At 40.1% G+C, this 18,993-nt stretch overlaps 1 protein-coding gene across 1 annotated transcript; it reads left to right on the forward strand.

Moving 5' to 3' along the window:
* The first annotated feature begins 6,252 nt into the window (after positions 1-6,252).
* On the forward strand, positions 6,253-18,082 carry LOC139142488 (dapdiamide synthesis protein DdaC-like). The gene is made up of 4 exons (XM_070712430.1): positions 6,253-7,979; positions 10,721-10,909; positions 15,297-15,429; positions 16,519-18,082. Exons 1-4 carry the CDS (start codon positions 7,410-7,412, stop codon positions 16,815-16,817), a joined length of 1,191 nt encoding a protein of 396 aa, XP_070568531.1. The 5' UTR covers positions 6,253-7,409; the 3' UTR covers positions 16,818-18,082.
* Positions 18,083-18,993: the final 911 nt, after the last annotated feature.

The raw sequence follows: 18,993 nt of genomic DNA on the forward strand, positions 1-18,993 counted from the left end.
AGACGTTTACACATCCAGAAACGTCACATAACTATAATCGACTGACAACTGTTCTAGATCCATAACTGTCCTTGTGCCAGACTTTCAGATCAGCCTCAGGACGAGTGAACAGCGATAGTGCCTATGTTGAGACACTGTTTACTCGGTCAGCGGCTGATCTGAAAGTTTGGCACAAGGACAGTTATAAATGGATCTAGAACGGCTGTCAGTCAATGGTAGTTACATAAAGGCTCTTTTTGATTCTGGAAAAGTTACAGATATATCAACAGCTATTTCCAAAGTCTTTATCCCGCCGCAAGAGACTTGTCATAGCGCTGCGTGAGAAGACACAGCGCTAGTATAGTATTTGCCGTGTGTTTGGCCCTGAACTCAACTTTCATGGGATTGTTGCCAATGCAGTAGATGAACATGCTCGGGTATAGAGTGAAAACAATGTCTGGGTAGTCAGATTGTAGGGAGTGAAAGTTGGACGTATTCGGCTGAGAAATAGTTTAAAAAGAGCAAGCCCCGTTTACTATGAGCGACGGAGAAATGACACGGAGAAAGTAAAGTAAAGCTTATTAGTATGTTTGGCCTAACCGTCCGACTTGTGACGCCAGCTAGGTCAAGGTCAACAACAAGAATAAAAAATAGACAAATGAAACTTCCCGTTCTACAACAAATTTTGATATTCGATTTATTCCAAGCATACTTTAAAGCGATCATCTTTCCATATTCTCACTTGTTTCATGCAAACAATGCAAAGGTGCTGGATTTCGAGTCAATACGCGTTCAGGTCTCTGATATCATCATCATCAATACAGCTGGCCGCGTAATGCGCATTGTTTCATGTAATATCCAATCTTGAATATGCCAACCCTAAAACGACACTCACAGGATGAAATTTGATATTGTTTCAGTATTTCTTCTTCGATTTTGACATTAAAATTCGCTTGGCCTGAAAATGCCACGGTTTATATAGGTCTAACATTCAGTCACTCTGTGATTTAATGAAATTGTTGACATGGCTGTTGTATAAGATAGGAATTTCAATGTGTCGATTTTAAAGTTTGAATACAGTATTTTGAATGAGCTGTGAATATATTTCACACTTTCTATGTATACAAATGGATGTCAATCATTAATATCAAAGAGAGAACAGCAGTAAATCGAAAACTTTGATGGGTGTTTAGACTTGCCAGCCATCCAACGACATCTCTGAGAAGCCATAGAGAACTCTTTTATTAGTTGTAGCCAAATCTAATGTGCATAGTGTCTAAGAGGACCTTTTCTTTTAACGTTGAAACCATGAAAGCACAGGTAAAAATGACAAAAACTGCCTTTTGTTTGTAGTCATGAAAAAAGACACCTTTTCACTGAAAAAACTATGACACAGGAAAAACAAATATATCTGATAAAGGTGCGCACCCGAACTGCGCGCCGAAAATATATGTCTGATATATTAAAATGCAACTGAATGATGAAATTTGTGGCCGATGCACTGTATTTAAGGCAAATATGACCGTGTGTTGTAATTCAAAAACACACTGACCCCTATGGAGTATTTCAAACGCATGGTGAACCTCTCCGACCCCAATCGCCAAAGTCAAAAATAGGGTGACACCCCATGAATCCAGCGCCCCCCCCCCCTTCCCAGGCCGAAGAAACTGACCAGTCATAGTATGATGTTTACAGTTTCGGTTATTTGGAACTCGAAATATGTCGCTCAACATTTCTTGCATTCACAACAATCTAATTACATATGATTGGGCTTGAGCCAAGTGACCTGGCAGTTTGAAAGAACATGTATTTTACATTTGTAGAGGGATTGCTGCGTATGCTGTCGTGTTTACTGAATTGGTTGAAAGTATACACCCAGTATTTGTAACTTTTAACCTTTTTTATGTTCGAAATTACATGTTATTCTCTTACATCCATCGTGAAATGTTGTTCAGTAAAGAAATAAGCCAAATTTGTGCTCCTGTAGTGACATACAAACGCTAAATATTGCCCGATCGAGTTGGATTGCCCCGCGGGTTTGTTGACAACTTGTAGGCTGTGCACGTGATCGAGAACGCCGATACTGATGACATCATTGAGCCTGCAACATTCCAGGGGCCATGCCATGCACGCCACACCGTCTGGGTAATCGCCGATGGTCGCCGGCTGAATGACCTGCGAATGGTTTATTTTGTTCTTCTCTGTTCAAATACGTACTGCTACTGTGTTTCAGAGGATACAGAACTTTGGCAGAGGAGGCTGACATTCTATTCTGGTACCGTGTGCGTTATATACGGATTATTCAAACTGCAGTTGGTCACTCCCGATACCGATGTAAAATCAAGACGACACTATATACACTTGGCTCACTTCTGTAGGCAAATAGCTATCAAAATTGAATAACTTGAAGTAATAAATTTCAGCTGATTGTTGCTTTAGCGGCAAGGTGATTGCGAAATCGAAGCAACATAGTTTGGCAATGTATGGTAGGCTATCGAATGCAGTGAACGCGATGGCCTTTGGCAGCAAGTAAGGGAACCGTCAGTATTTACGACCTGGGGGTCATCTAAAAATTTAAAGCTAATAAGGGGGTGCTCAAAATGTTTTTTCTTTGTCTTACTCTGTGCTCAATGACATAATAATTAGTCGATAATATATATTTTACTCTGATACATGTTAAATAAAAAGAAAATAAATAACAGAACAATAAATATCAACTAGATGAAGCAAGGCAAAAAAACTACAAGTAGCTGCTACTACTAGCAATACTTATTATGAAAGTCTTAGAGAAGATAGTGACGATGAGAATGATATCGTTGTTCATGTACTCAATGGCACCAGCGACAGTAAAGAGACGATCCACAGTGGTAATGATGATGTCACACAGTATAATTTTCTATTGTCATTACCAGAGGTGGAAGGAGAGGCTGGGTCATGGAGAAATGTTCTCGACAGATATCACTATAAGTGCACAGGATCTAGGACAAAACTGAACTGTTGTGAATTCATCCTTTATATTATCATAGAAATGTAAATATTAATTGACTTGAGTCAATAACCATTTGGACATTTAACCATACCATAATGACATGCTACCCATCCAAATTTAACAATACTATATGGTCGGAGACTGCTTATTAGGTGAGCTTTTATATCTACATATTGTTACATGGGCTCAGGTAAGCCAAAATTTCTGTTAGAGAGGGGGTTACTCAAAGTCATCATGGTTGGCTGGGGTGTGACTCAAAATTTCGGAGTATCTAATGTAATTCTCCGACCCCCAAGTGGTAAATAATGACGTCTCCCTAAACAGCTGTGAACGCCTTAGTCAGAACGATCGGGTCCAGTATACGCACAGCTGAATCTCAGTGAAAATTTAGAAAAAACAATGGAGCTACTGCTAAGAAATTTACAGACTCTTGGCTTTTGATGCATCAGTTTTTGAGCTTTTATACTGGTAAAAAGGCATTCTGAATACAGCGGTAAATTTCCTCCCAAACGCGAAAGGCGAACACGCGGGCATTCTGCAATGGACGCTGTCAACTTTACCTTGCTGCTGGCCCCACGCCAATCTCGGCCCGGCCCCGCTGCACTTGTACAGTCTACTACCTCCATGTAGTACAGTCTTACAGGACTAGTAGCCGGCCAAACGCAAAAAAAAAAAACAAAAAAAAAACAACAACACCGCAGTGTAAAATCCGTAGGTCAGAACCATTGATCATAAATTTTCAGAACCAGTGATGTTTAAAAGTTTTGTATTGATCATATGTGAATGACTTTCTCATCGAGCTGCGTGTATAATTGTCCGGGCATTGTCCATGCAAATTTGGGGCCTGCCTTCGCTCCCTCCGATCGTCTGTAGACTACAGCCAAAATCACAGTCCTAAGCAAATTATACAGTTGTGAAAGTCAGATATATGTATCATGAATTTTATACCAAAAATATGTAAACAACAGAATCAAACCAAGAGGTTAGTTTGCTGTCGGGCCGGTGCGCAGGGGACGACTTTGCAGTGAGGCCGGGATCTTGTGTTCAAACCACAGTCGTTTGGAGAGCTATTCAGCGCTGGGACTATTCGCCCCATAGACGAGTGTACAGAAGCGAGAAATACCTCAAGTCTGGAAACAGAATGGCTATTTCGTATAGGGATTTTGCCACCATGTCAACTTCGATGTTCGATTTTACCGTGAAAAGTAGCAAGTTCATCTATCATGTAACCGTCGACCGTTCCCTATCATTCTAAAAATTCATACCTGGTACTTGATTTGCTTCACAAACGCTCGTTTCGTGTGATTTTTGGCCGAATTCGACGGACACGTCGCTAAAACATAAGCGTGAGCAACATTCCGGGCACCTCACAGTGGACGTTGGCACCTCCACTTTACTGACGTTAGCGCCGCGTACCCATGAGGGGTGACTGGAAGGTTGTTCATCCTTATGTTTTGGCGACGTGTCTTCTGAACTCGGCCGAAAATCACACGAAAATTCATACCTGATACTTCATCTGCTTACAAAATGCTCATTTCCTGTGATTTTCGGCCGAGTTCAAGAGACACCTGGCCAAAACATAAGCGTGAGCAACATTCCAGTCATCCCTCATGGGTAGGCTGCGCCAACGTCAGTAAAGTGGAGGTACCCAAGAGGGACCGGAATGTTGCTCACCCCCAAGGTTTTGGCGAGTTGTCCGTCGAATTCGGCCGAAAATCACACGAAACGAGCGTTTTTGAATCAGATAAAGTATCAGGTATGAATTTTTAGAATGGTAGGGAACGATCGACGGTTGCATGATAGTTGAACTTGCTAATTTTCACAGTGAAATCGGACACGGAATGTGACATGGCGTGGTTTTTATAGCCGTTCTGTTTCCAGACTTGAGGTATTTCTCGCTTCTGTACACTCGTCTATGGGGCGAATAGTCCCAGCGCTGAATAGCTCTCCAAACGACTGTGGTGCAAACCTCTACCATGCCTGGAGCTCCATCGCATCGCAGCTAGCCGATAATTGTACCACTGTAGTCCTTGTGAGGATTAGATGCCCGTTACGTTCGATATTATTTGGAAATACTTTTAAATTTAATAAGTAAGACTTTTGTACTGCATTCAAGATATAATTTTTCCTTTCTGAGCGTTTTCAATTACGGCAAAGATATGCGAAGTTGATAGGCTGTGTTGCCTGCAGCGCGCAGCGTAGCCTGGCCGTACACAAACCTTCGTTTGAGTAGACGGAGCAGAATCAGTCCCGTCATTTATTTTCAACGAAAATTTTCATTATACTCCATATGGAAGAAATGACTAGTTCAATGATTACAATGTGAAGTGTTGAATTTTTTTTTCAAATATGTTTTTCTCCTGATTCTCTCTCAATTCATTCAGCAAACTTGATCTCCGTACCGTCGGTCACAACGTGCAATGCCTTGCATGAAGCTTGCAATCGACTGCCTCGTTTCGTGTGTCAACAAAGCCTGACTTCTGGTCCGGACAAGAAGTCATTTTTCAATCCTTTTACTATTAATGTGAGGCGGGCTGGCATGCAAACCATGCAATTCAGTATTAATTATGTTCTACTTTCACATACTGAGGACGTCATTTTAATCAAAAATATGAAAAAATTGTTTAAAGTTACAAATACTGGGGCTTTAAGGATTTTACTTCGAGAATCAACTGTTGCTACGCATCACACCTGAAATTTTAGCAATCACGCAACGGACGTTGGTTATGGTGTCTATGTGACACGATTATGACAAAACTGAAACGTATGACGCTCGCGAAAATGAGCCGATCCAACCCCCAGATACAGTGCTTCACAGATTCTAAAGGCAACACACGCCATACACTGACAGATGGCTTTCTTTTGACTGTTCTGTACTGTGTTACGTGATCGTACTAACTCTCAAATTCCACATTACGTCAACGCTCTGATCAGCAGATCGTCTCAAAACTTCTTTAAAATTGCCGAATATGAGCAATCTGCCACCCTGGGTACGGCAATGGAGCGAGACAATGGACCGCGTCAATGACGAAGGTTAACCTTAAGCGCCGTATGTTATGAGTGTGTCGTATTATGCGATGGGTATTTTTAGACGAGTTTAGTCCCTAGCTTACTGCACATTATAACGCGGGGTCTTCTTTCGGGTCAGGGACAGACGTCAGTGTACAATCATGGGATTGTTAGAGTCGTATTAATTAAATCACAGGGGACACAGGCGCTCCTTGGCTGGGTAGTCTGCTAAATAGATCGATTTTCGGCTCGATCTATTGATCCCGTAGTCGATATGATCGACACTGTGAGTATTGAGGTTACAGTGGCGGGCATATCGACTACCAGGATCGATAGAGCGAGCCGAAAGTCGATCTATTTAGCAGACTATCCAGCTAAGGAGCGCCTGTGACAGGGGACCAAGAAATCTGGTTGTTGTTGTCGTTTGTATTGTTGTTAATGTTTATATTCGTCGAGTTGTTGTTGTTGTTGTTGTTGACCTATAAAATCAAAGAAATATAACTAGTGTGTAGTTGTTGTTGTTGTTGTTGTTGTTGTTGTTGTTGTTGTTGTTGCTGCTGCTATTGTTGTTGTTAATGCCATAAGAAACACTACAAGGACAACATCAGTATTTGACCAAATAATGACTTTACAGTTATCAGGGATTTTTGAATTCTGGTATATTAGAATAATCAAATATTAAAGAAACAAGATATGGTCACCATTCTTGATTTTCCACAAAGTACGATGAAAAGTCAGTTTTTCATGAAGACCACTTACAATAAATGTAAAACCATTCAAGTTCATGCAGTGATTGAAATATTTACATCCGCATCGTATAATAACAAAAGGTAAAACTTTGAACAGTAAGACTCTAATTTAAATGAATTTAGTTTTTTACAAAATTTGCCATTATTTCACCCAAAATTTCAGGGATTAAAATGTTTATTTGTTGGGATAGTTTAATTTTCGGTATTGTCAATTTTGTAAAACTTTTCAATTAGCATCTAAGTCTTATATGTCTTGTACTTTTGAAAAAAAATCGGTACGTCATTACGCTGAGTTTTTCACAATTTGGCAATATGTAGCCAGGAATTCACAATTTGCGTACTCTCTCATGATCATGATCCTCATTTTGTGTGCTCTTCAGCTGGTGCCATTGTGGCCAGAGTTGGATTAACTCAAGTCGATTTAGACTGATAAACCAAAAACATGAGCAACAAGGGGCGTTTATACATTGCTCAGTTTGATAAAGGATTAGTTTTTTTATGGAACGCTGCGCGAGAGTGGAAATTAGGTTGTTTTTATTGCTAACTTAAGGGGTTCGGTTAGGCTGGGCTAGGCACGACTAGGCCTTTGTTTTAGAGTTTGACATTAATGTCAGGAATATACATGTATATGTCTGAGGTCTTATCAAATTTGAACGTTCTACACCAGTCTGACGGTCTACACGATGATGTTTTCCCGTAGTCATGCGTTGATATTGACGATTCCGTTGCGACTGAAGCTGCAAGCGGGCCGTGTGGTTTGCAGGACAGTAACGAGCACAGCCAAACCACGAGAGTTGAATGACGGTTTTGCTGTGCGGTCAAGATTGGATGTACCTGAAAAAGGTACACCGGCACCCCGCATTGCGGGTCGAAAATGGTTACCTGGTTCTACGTTCCAGGGTCATGAGTTACCAGAGTTCCTCGCAGGACCAAAAGATAACATGCCAGCCGTTTATGAAGCTGTAGGGACAGGATTGACGTTGAGAGAGTGGTCAGACAGATGTCGGCGGATCATGGATGATAAGCTCCATGTCTACGGAACGATTCTTTTCAGGGGCTTGCCGCTGGAAAGCGGCGACGATTTCTCCAGGTTTTTCAGAGAAGTTGGATACAGGGTTGCGAATCCCGCCGGGAGAATCGGGCGAAGGCGTGAAGTTGCCAGTGATGTTTTCACCGCCAGCGATAACAACCCACCGGCATACACGCTCGAGCCACACAATGAAATGGCTTACACTAAGAATTATCCAATGAAGGTAAGAATTTACTGACAAATGCCAACCCTAATATTCTTCCTACGTGTATCACTCTAACTCTCGGACTTCACTGTACACAAACAACGCAGTGTTGAGATATTATACTATCATGAGTCGAACCTTCTTATATAATACTATTTTTTCCTCTTGCCTAGACTTGCTCAAGTATGTGGGCATGTAAGTATCAAAACATGTATTATAATAAATTGAAGGACCGACGCGCTAATGGCAGGCTGTTGCGTAGATCGTGGGGTGAACGCCTTTGCCAGCTAGTAACTAAGCTGCTGAGAAAAGCCAGGCGACTTGGGGCCGATCTATCTCCTGCCTATTGTTTGTTCGATATTGGACAGTTTACCAGAACTAATTATGCATTCAAATTATATAAGTGCTCGGGATAGCTATTGATTTGATTTTTATTCACCATTGTTAGATCTTTCAATATTTTAATGTAGTTTTCTGAGTATATATTTTTATTGTATGGGTTATCGACCTGAAATAAAGGATAATAATAATAATAATAATAATAATAATAATAATAATAATAATAATATACCGTTTTGCACAAAGAAACTGTCCTTACAAAAAAACCCATAACAAATGAAGTGTATGCTGCCTGTTGACCAAAACAATGGAAAATATTTAAAATGGAGTTAGCGCCTGGGGTTCACTGGAATGAGAACTGACACATAGAATGTGCCAAGAATACCCGTAAAGTAATTACTGTTATATTTTCCAGCTCAGCAAATTTTCCCTTCAAAGTGACGTTTTGTGTTGTACTTCGTAATCATGGTATTGGTAGAAACTAAGTTCTGTTCTGGTATTTGGCAGCTGTTTTAAGTATTCAAGGCCCATTGTGATATTTAATAAAGCCCATTATTCGAGAGACAGTGGGCTCGCAAACATGTTAGCAGTACTATCAGCTTCAACCGTGACATTCAACCACAGTCCCTCGTGGGTTGAGGGACTGTGATTCAACACAAACACCAGATATGGACTGAAAATGCTCATACTGCAATTGTGTGTAAATTTAAACTTTTGCCACAGGTTTGCAACTTCATTGAAAGTGCTATGATCAACATCATTAATAATATTCACCACAAAATAATTTTAAAGGTCATCAAGTTTAAAAATACGCAATTAGCTGAAATAAAAATACTAAATTTCTTTGACCAATTTCTTTTTATCACCACTTTATAAAACATGTTTAATAGCCTTTGGTCAAGTCCTTCAAGCTATATATGCCCATGGAGCTACCATAGCTCCATGATATGCCAAACTGTGAAAGCTCAATAGATATGCAAATTGTAAATACTTAGCTGACATGAAAATTCGAAATGACTGCCAATATTGTTGTAACCTAGTACCATCAATGTACATAGCATGTTTCGCCAACTTTGATCAAGTAAACCCAGGTATATATCCCTAATTAGTAAAGTTAATTAAATGTGACAATTAGGAATTGGCTGAAGTAAAAATGTGTAAGGACTTTCAATAATGTTGCATTGACGTATGTTCATTGTGCATGGTAAGTTTCGTCAACTTTGGTGGAGTCAATCAGGATATATATCCCTAATAAGAAAGTTCATTAAAATGCAAATAAGGAATTGGCTGAAGTAAAAAATGCTCAATAACTTTCAATAATGTTATATCATAGTATCTTCTTGTACGTAGCACGTTTCATTAAGTATGGTCAAATCATTCAGATACATATTCCTAATTAGAAAAGTTCATTAAATATGCAAATAAGGAATTGGCTGAAGTAAACATATTTTATACTTTATAAAAAATACTTTACAACTTTCAATAATATTACATCATAGTATCTTCAATGCACATAGCACGTTTCATTAAGTTTGGTAATGTCAATCAAGACATATAATACTTATTAGGTAGTTCAATAAATATGCAAATTAGGAATTGGCTTACGTAAAAATTCTTATTGACTTTCCGTAAAATTAAATCATCTTCAACTAAATTTTGCCAATTTTGATCGAGTCAATCAAGATATATATATATATACCAAATTAGGAAAGTTTATCAAATATGCAAATAAGCAATTATCTTCCATGTCACCCCTTTATGTCTTTCATGGCAGATAAATCCTTGTGTGATCAACATTTGTAGCAAATCTCAAACAATTCTGTGCAGCTGTTCTCATTGTATGTCTATTTTTTCTAAAATCAAAAAGAGACGTTGAATGTGAGCCGGTGTCAATACTGAAATCGACATTAAACAACCGTGTAGTTTTTAGGTCACGTGTTCACACACGTGAGCTAATGTTGCAGCGATGTCTGTGTGTCTGTCTGTGTGTCTGTCCGTCTGTGTGCTCGATATCTCAAAACGGCTCATCATTGAAAGGGAACGGTCATATGAGATATTAGCTCCCTGTCATACAGAAATTTTTAAACATTTTAACCACTTAAAAAATGAAAGCACTTACTTCCAACTGGAGGGCATGCAAGAGGGGTGCTTCCCCTGTCATGCGATGAAAAACAAGTTTATCTATGTCTCAGGCCTACTTGTGTAATGTGTAGTCGCTCGAAAAAAGGAAGACGATTATGATGTAAACATTATCTCGACCCTTTCCCTTTGAAAACAGATATTGTTTGCATGTCATTTTTCAACCCAATGAGGGACACTGACAGACCGTCATAGAGTGTGACGGCAGTAAATGTATCTGAAATAATGCAGTCGCCAAAATTCAACTCATCTTTCTACTCACTGTATTGTCCTATCAACAGATATTCTTCTACTGCCAAGTCCCGGCTGAGCCAGGTCAAGGTGGCGAGACTTGTATAGCTGACAACAGGGATATCTTACCAAGGCTGGATCCCAAAGTTGTTCAGAAGTTTGAAAAGCTGGGGATAAAATATCACTATTACGTTGCTTCCAAGGCTGTCGATAAGGATGCTTATTTGAGCTGGCAGAGTGTAAGATATTGTTTATCCTCTATAATCAATAACCAGCGCCACAGACGGATGTATCGAAATCGAGTGTATATATCAGCCCGCAAAGGGGGTTATTATCATATCAACATTTTGTTCATTGCCTTAATAGCTGTTTCCGCGGTAGATTTAGAATCCGTGGCACAATTCGGCCAACCAATAAACCAATTTGCATTTTCAAAAAAGAAAATCGAAATGGAGCTAATTTTCAAATGGTTTTGTCATCTTGATTATTAAGTTTTAGGCCAATCTCTAAATTTAAAATCTTTGGGCTGAGATTGATATATAGGAAACAGGTGTATACTGCTGTGAGGATGGCACTTTACGGCCATTCAAATTTCCCTCTGACAAACTCTATTTCCCACAATTCGTATTTCCGTTTTTTCAATTTCCAATATACCAAATGTCCGATTTTCCCATTTCACTTGGGGCGTGGCAGCTGATAGTATCTATCTTTGGCCTAGGAATGCATCAAATTGTGACATTATTTGCGCGGGTAACTCGTTCAATGGATCGAGTAACGAACATACAAGGAACAATAGTGTTGCGGCCGCCGGAAAGGAAAGTGCGATATAATCAGTTTGACCTGACCTGCTGAAGTTTTGCGCGCTTCCCGTCAACGTCGCAAACTGGAACATTGTGTAAAATTGTTACAGTCATCAGCCCAATCAGAGCGCGGCATCCACATTTAATTTTATCTGATCAATTTATTCAGCTTTCAATCTTTGTACGCAATGATGTTCTCCTTATATCATAGTTTTAATCCGTATGCCGGCTCACTTTATAAATTGCACCCGTTCCAACCCGATCCAAATCTTGACCTTAAAGGCGTTTGATATCATGTTTGAGACATCATCGTCTAACAGTTCGTTCAGAGATACCACTTGCCCTGGGCAAAACATTTGGAGATGAACACCTATTTCGCGGTGACTTCTTCCTTTATCACCCATTTCTTGAATTTCCTGCGGCTGAACGCGCACCCGCACTCTACCAACCAAAGAACAGCTTTTTTTCTTGTCTTCCAGTATGTGAGACGATGTTAGGGATTGGCCAGTTTGTTCAGCCTCGCGCGCTCTGTACGTACGTGTGTAGTACTAGTACACACACTCCAGAGTTTGCAGAAGCCGTCTGAGATAGCGTTCTACATTTGCACTATAAATCGGAAGAAAAAATGTTGACATTGCACTAAAGCGGTCACTACTCTGACAATTTGTAGCTGTGGAAACGCAGCTATTGTTGGCGGGGCGGGGTATAGCGTGCGCCGCTATGCGGGTCATCAAAAGGCGGGATTGACCTTTGATGACCTTTTGATGACCTGCATAGCCACGCACCCAACCCCGCCAATACAGCTAGACAATTTGATGTCCCAGTGAAGAATGTAAGATGTATAATAATAAGATTATCACGAAAATACCGCAAAGGATGCACTATGACATCGGCGCCGTGCATCACCCTCCGCTTCGCGTCGAGCGATACGCTGCGCCAATCAATGTCCTCGTGAATCCTTTGCGGTATTTTCGTAATAACCTCACATTAGTAAAGTTACGCGCCCGAAAGGCGCGCCGAAAAATGAAACTGAATGATGAAATCCATGGCTAGCACGATGCATACTAGGCAAGTATGAGCCCGTGTCGAAATTTAAAAACACACTGACCCCCAATTGGGCATTTCAAAATAGGTGACCCCATCACCAAAGTGAAAAACAGGGTGACCCCCATGAATCCACCGGCCTCCAAGGCCGAGGAAACTGACCAGTCCCTCATTCCCGCTAATTTTTTAAAAGTATCTTGTACCAATCATCGTAACCAAACCCCGCCCTAGTACATTTGGTCACACTGAGTTAAATGTTACACCTTAATTCCAATTCGATACAGTTATTTCCGCCAAAGTATGAAAAGATACTGGGTCACGCCCCAAATGAAATAGGAAAATCGGACATTTGGTATATTGGAAATTGAAAAAACGGAAATACGAATTGTGGGAAATAGAGTTGGTCAGAGGGAAATTTGAATGGCCGTAAAGTGCCATCCTCACAGCAGTATACACCTGTTTCCTATATTTCAATCTCAGCCCAAAGATTTTAAATTTAGAAATAGGCCTAAAAGTTAATAATCAAGATGATAAAACCATTTGAAAATTGAAAATTAGCTCCATTTCGATTTCTTTTTTGAAAATGCAAATTGGTTTATTGGTTGGCCGAATTGTGCCACGGATTCTTTAGCACCCCCCAAAATCTAGAAAAAGCAGAATCTAATGTATTCGGCGATCGTCGTTGAACGGAAATTCGGCGCCCGGGACCAAGCATTGTTGGCGGGAAGGATGCATAGAAAACGTAGTCCGGCTATGGCAGTGAACGCGATGCAGACGACAAAAAGTGACACAACACTAATAATTTAGGGCGAGTCTCAAAACCCGGACCGATACGAGTCGAGACGAGACAAAAAGACCTCCTATCTTACTGATAGAAAAGTTACGGTTTTTTGCACATAGGCAGCATCTGTATCAATGCCACGGGGGAAAAAGGACGTTGTTCCACTTCTGTCTTAGTTAGTCAAAGAAGTGATATCCCACTCCTACCATCGACTTATGCTTGTTCATTTTCGTACATTCTAGTCAGTGGTTACATAGCTCTCCGAATCTGAATCTTAATCTGAGGCTGCCTCAGATTCCACACACATAACATACATGTACTGTAGTATCGGTAATGTAGAAAAATGGTGCAGAGCCACTGTAATAAAATTAGACATATGAGCTCTCAGTTTACTTTCCTGTAATGTGTTTATAAATGGTGAATCTAATTTCTAAAAAATGATTACTTAAATCTCCTGTATGTATGTTTCTAATACGAGGTTACCTATTTTGAATTCACAGTAGATATCATAGTAGAATCTGAATCTGGCGCTTATCGCTTAGGCCAAAATGCCGACGTGGCGTCGCAGTTCGCATGTTTCGAGCTCGCCTTGAACTCAAGTTGAAAAACCTCAACAAATCTTTTTTCAGTTGTTCCAATCGTTGATTGTGCTATCTCTTGCTTTGTGCATCGATCTTTGACACTCTCAACAAACTGCAAGCTTTCTGTAGTATTGTATTATGATGTATTTACAACGCCTGGCCTGAGGGGTCATTATGGTCTCGTCTCGACTCGTCTCGGTCCGGGTTTTGGGACTCGCCAATAATTTAGCGACAGGCAAGCCAACTGCTCTAACACGACAGGTTCTGACAGCAATATTCGCAAAGTTTACACTGCTCACGAAATAAACTCTTCATCATTTATTCGATATGTTTCTTGTTATCTAAGTGCTATCCATCTTCGCATTAAGCTTCTATGCTAGTTGAGGGGCCCGTTTTAGCACTGGTAAAACAGGTTTTTATACATGTGGGACATCTATGGGGAGTGTTGAAGCAGGTTCTTTGATGGCAGGCACGAGTGTCGGACACCAGCAGTAGAAGAAAGGCATATAAAACACTGTAGATTTTATTGCATAGAAAAACGACAAGCAGAACACTGGTACTCTGAACTCCCCAAAGTGAATACTCTAAAGCTAAAAAAGTGCCCGTCAGGCGGGAAAATCGTAGCCAAAACAACATGAAAAAATTGCTACAAAGATTACAGCTTTGCTCTGATTGGTCATCAAGTGACTACGTAACCTGATTGGTACGCTCCAGGATCCGCGTTTTGTATCAAACTCGACATGTATATATTTCTTATGTACATGTTGCATGGAGAATATATAGATTCAATCAGTCACGAAAACATCAATTAATCGTAACTAAGGTATTAGACTCGGTGCAAGTCTGTGAATAAAAACTAATTTGGTGAATGCGTTATAGTAGAGTAATCGCGATTGTTATTTCTGACAGCGATGTAGTCGAGTTATCGCGAGATCTAGCGGGAGAAACATTGCCGATGGCGTTCAATATTCTCCATACACAAGCTCTGGCAAATATTTTACCTTTTTAACTGTTTAATATTCATGTAGTTTCAATTTTTGAACATTTTAAAGTAGTCTCTTATCTCTGGAGGGGGAGGGGTCGTCGGGCTGATAAAGTTTTTATTATTATATTATAATAGTTGTAAAACGTCACGCTCAATACAACTCAGTGAAGATGGCCTAGGATCGTATTGGTCATCTGAGTCAAAGCGTTTCACATAAAGGTAACACTGATACAATGCAACTTGCTTAAATGACGTTATTTTACACAACCACCGACTTGAACCAAGTCCCTTAAGGTCTGGAAAAATAGTTACAAAACACCCTGAAACGCGGCAGAGCAGGTACTATTTTCTGAGGCTAATTTGTGTCCAAGCCCCCATACTTCCTTGATAAAACTTATAAATGAGATTTACAAAGCGTTCTGTGATCCGATTCAGACGTTTGGTTCCGAAGACAAGGCCGTTGTGGAAGAATGCTTGCGGGAGCAAGAGTGTGAATACAAATGGCAGGAGGATGATTCCCTCATTTACTGGCGTTATCGACCTCCCTTTATAACGCACCCCAAAACAGGTGAGAAACCTACATGTACAGTGCACAACATTAGGTTGGCGTTCGATAAAACCTTTGAGACACTTTTACATTTTCCCAGTTTTTTGTGAATTGCCTTAAAAGGAAGGTTTCGTCGGAAGTGCGCCCTTTGCCGCGACTTTGTTTACAGACAGTGGACAATGTGCTCGATTTGTACATGCATTACGTCAAAATAGCTGTAACGTTTAAATTTTACGATGTTGACAAACATGTTTCAACTATCATCTCTCGCCGACGCTTTTCAGATACAGTGTTTACATTGGTAGAATGGATCCTTTACGACCTTTGAGAGCAGTTCATGCGTATGCCGTCATTGATAAAATTGGAACTATTTTGTGGTAAAATATAGTAACTGAGTTTTTAAAGAGTTCTTAAGGCGTAAAAAAGTTACAATTGGCACACGTTGTCAGTTTCTGACACATATAAAATGTAAAGTAATTATGTAGACCTGTTAAGGTTAATATGATATTAAATATGATAGCATGATAGCATGGTGAAACATTCAAACGTAATCCATGAATTTTTCACCTCACAAAAATGGGTTTATTGCAACTTAATAGTTTCATTCATGTTCTTATAGACATGGAAATACTTGCATATTTTCTGCTAAACCTTGCTATATGGATGAAAGTTTGAAATTTGAAATACAAAAGTTTACCATTGCGAGTCTGCTTACTTAGGATGCGTTGAAAAAACAGCGCCTAAAGCAGTAAACCGCATCAAAAACAGCAATATCATAAGGCGGCTGCTGAGGGCGTTAGCAGAAAAATATCGTCAGATCAGTACGCAAGAATACCATGCATGCAATTTACATTTTCATTGTTTATATTTCTAGTATTTACTAGGTGTTACCGTATGACAAGCGTAGTCGGTAGTATTGACTAGCCCAACACAAAAAAAGAACTTGAAGAGAATCAACATGTTATGCAGACCTATTGACATTTTTTCAGGGTCTTCTCTATGCATTTTCTTCTGTGCATCCTGACAGTGTGTGAAGCAAATCCGCGGCCATTGGTTACTCTCGTTGGCTACAAAAACTTCATTACATATATCAAATTTTCTATTCCACAGGAGAAAAAGTGTGGTTTAATCAATTGGTTGTAGGCCACGTTTCATACTACTTCGACCACCCGGCTTGGGTTGACAAGAAGCTACCCTATGAGCGTTATCCGGAGAATGTATATTATGGCGACGGGAGCGAGATTGAACCGGAAGTGATTCAGCACATCCGCGACGTCACGTGGCAAGAAACAGTCGGTTTCCAGCTGCAGAAAGGAGATGTGCTGGCCTTTGACAACATCTACGCCCATCACGGCAGAATCGGTTTCGACTGTGAGCGGGTGCTCTACGTTGGGATGACAAGCGAGTGACAGTTACTTTAGAATTCCACTCATGCCACATGGAAGGCAAAATTGCGGTGTTTAACCCTTTGAGCGCCAAAGTCAATTTTTGTTGCCTATATAAAAAATATACACCTGTCATTTTTTTTCTAATTTTTGCTAAAATTTTGATAAAAATCTGAATCCAATAAAATGTGATGATCATTTGGTCCAAAAATGTCAATAAATTACAGGAAAATTCACAAAATTGGTGAAATGTTGCACACTATAATTTTATTTGGAAAACTTGCAGTACTCAAAGAGTTAAGGGGAATTATATTGAAGTGGAGTAGTAAATTTAGGCTTAACTGATGAAACTACAGACTAGGTCTCCTTGAACCACTTTTAACGCTCAAACATTCATATGACGATGCACATATTGAACTGGTGCTTTCATGAAGAATCGAATCTTCCTATTACTGGTGGAGGATTTGGTATCCCGGGATGGGGTCTGGAAGATTGATGGGGTAGCATTATTTTTTTAGCTGATCCATTGTACATTATTTTTTTCCACTCTCCCGCCTCTTTTCTTTGTCAAGCCTTCTCTGACTGATATTTTTTCATTGTCATTTGCTGAAAATCTTTTTGCCGAGAATCTTCCAGAACCCCCAGGATATCAAATGGTCCACCCCTTATGAGAAACTTCGCTTACACTTACACGCTGTGACACTACTATGAATTAAATTTTCCCGTGCTATGCCACTGTGTCATCACTATGTCGCCACCTGACAAAAGAAAAGTTACTTAACTGACAAGTCTCAAGATACGTATGGCAAATCATACATTATCTTACTTCTGTTGAAAAGTTATTACGTCAAGACTTTCTTAGACTCAGCTGACAAACTATATCGCATGAGAAACTATGCTGGAAACCACTCGTTTATTTATGCAGCCAACACAATTCTCAGTTGTCCTCTCCATACGTGTAAGTTTAAATTCTGTCACGGATGTGAATCCAGTTTTGTCTGTGAACGATCGAACCATTAATCGATAACTGCAATAGGTTTAGACACGTATCTCTTGCTTACAACCAAGGGAGGTCACTTGTACGACTAGTTCAAAAGATGATGTAAGCACACAGCTTTGCATATGGATACAATGAAAAAGTACAATAAAAATGTAGAAATACATGTACTCTCACACATAGAATCAGTCTATTCCTTATCAAAAAGGAAATGAACTATATGTATTCTGTATTTCAAAAACCCTCACGCTGAAAAACATGACAAGAATAAAACTGGTAAATTAAAACTGTTCTCTTAGTCGTCTGTTTTGACTGTTTGCCCTGAGTGAGCGCGGTTTGGGGCAACTGCGTGAACTGGCTCCACAGAAAGCCCCACGCAGGGTTCACGGAAGGGAACCGGCGTTCCCGCACACACAATTATACTGCTCTAGATGACAGACTTATAGCATGTCATAGAATGTATTACCCCGTGCATTATATTTTCCTAGGTGACAAAATTACAGCGCGACATCAAATCAGAATTCAGTCTACGTGCTTTGTTGTACCCAACTTTCAGAGCACACAATGGCCGATCTTGCATAAAGTAGTCCCTGGTTATCATTAAGTAACAATGCCAAATTCAGGATTGTCAAAGAAACTATTTTTATAAAACCGCTTTCCCTGTAGCTACACATGAACATTGTCTAGCCATATTCTATATCTCTCATTGTGGTGGCCTTGAGTACACGATGTGCACACGTTCACAGCAGTTTACGAAGGTCTATCGAACAGATTTTTGAATGCACGTCGGACCTTGCCGTCTCAACGGCTCCTATAAATGAGTCCTTACAGTCGATAGAGCAAAGGTTTACAAAAGAGTTGAACATTCCGATCGTCGGAATTATTGGCCATTTCGAAATCCTCATTCTGCATCAAAAGGGTTTGAAAAATCGACTCGAGATGCATGGCCGTGGGTTTTGTCCAATTAATAATCAAGCCAACATCCTTCCGGCTTCCGGACCCCCTAAATTTTACCTTTGTTGTCAAGCGCAGTGACCTAGCCATCCTGATTGTCGGGTTCAATATATATTAATGCGCAAGCTTAACGCGATCTTCGTGGAGTGGGTTAAGGCTTCGAGACATTGCAGTTGCAGAAAATTATCTGAAAAGTTGAGGACTGCTCGGATAGTCACTATACACGATAAGGCCAAAGTAATTAAATTC

The sequence above is a fragment of the Ptychodera flava genome, chromosome 10, assembly GCF_041260155.1.
Source record: "Ptychodera flava strain L36383 chromosome 10, AS_Pfla_20210202, whole genome shotgun sequence".
Classification (NCBI taxonomy): domain Eukaryota; kingdom Metazoa; phylum Hemichordata; class Enteropneusta; family Ptychoderidae; genus Ptychodera; species Ptychodera flava.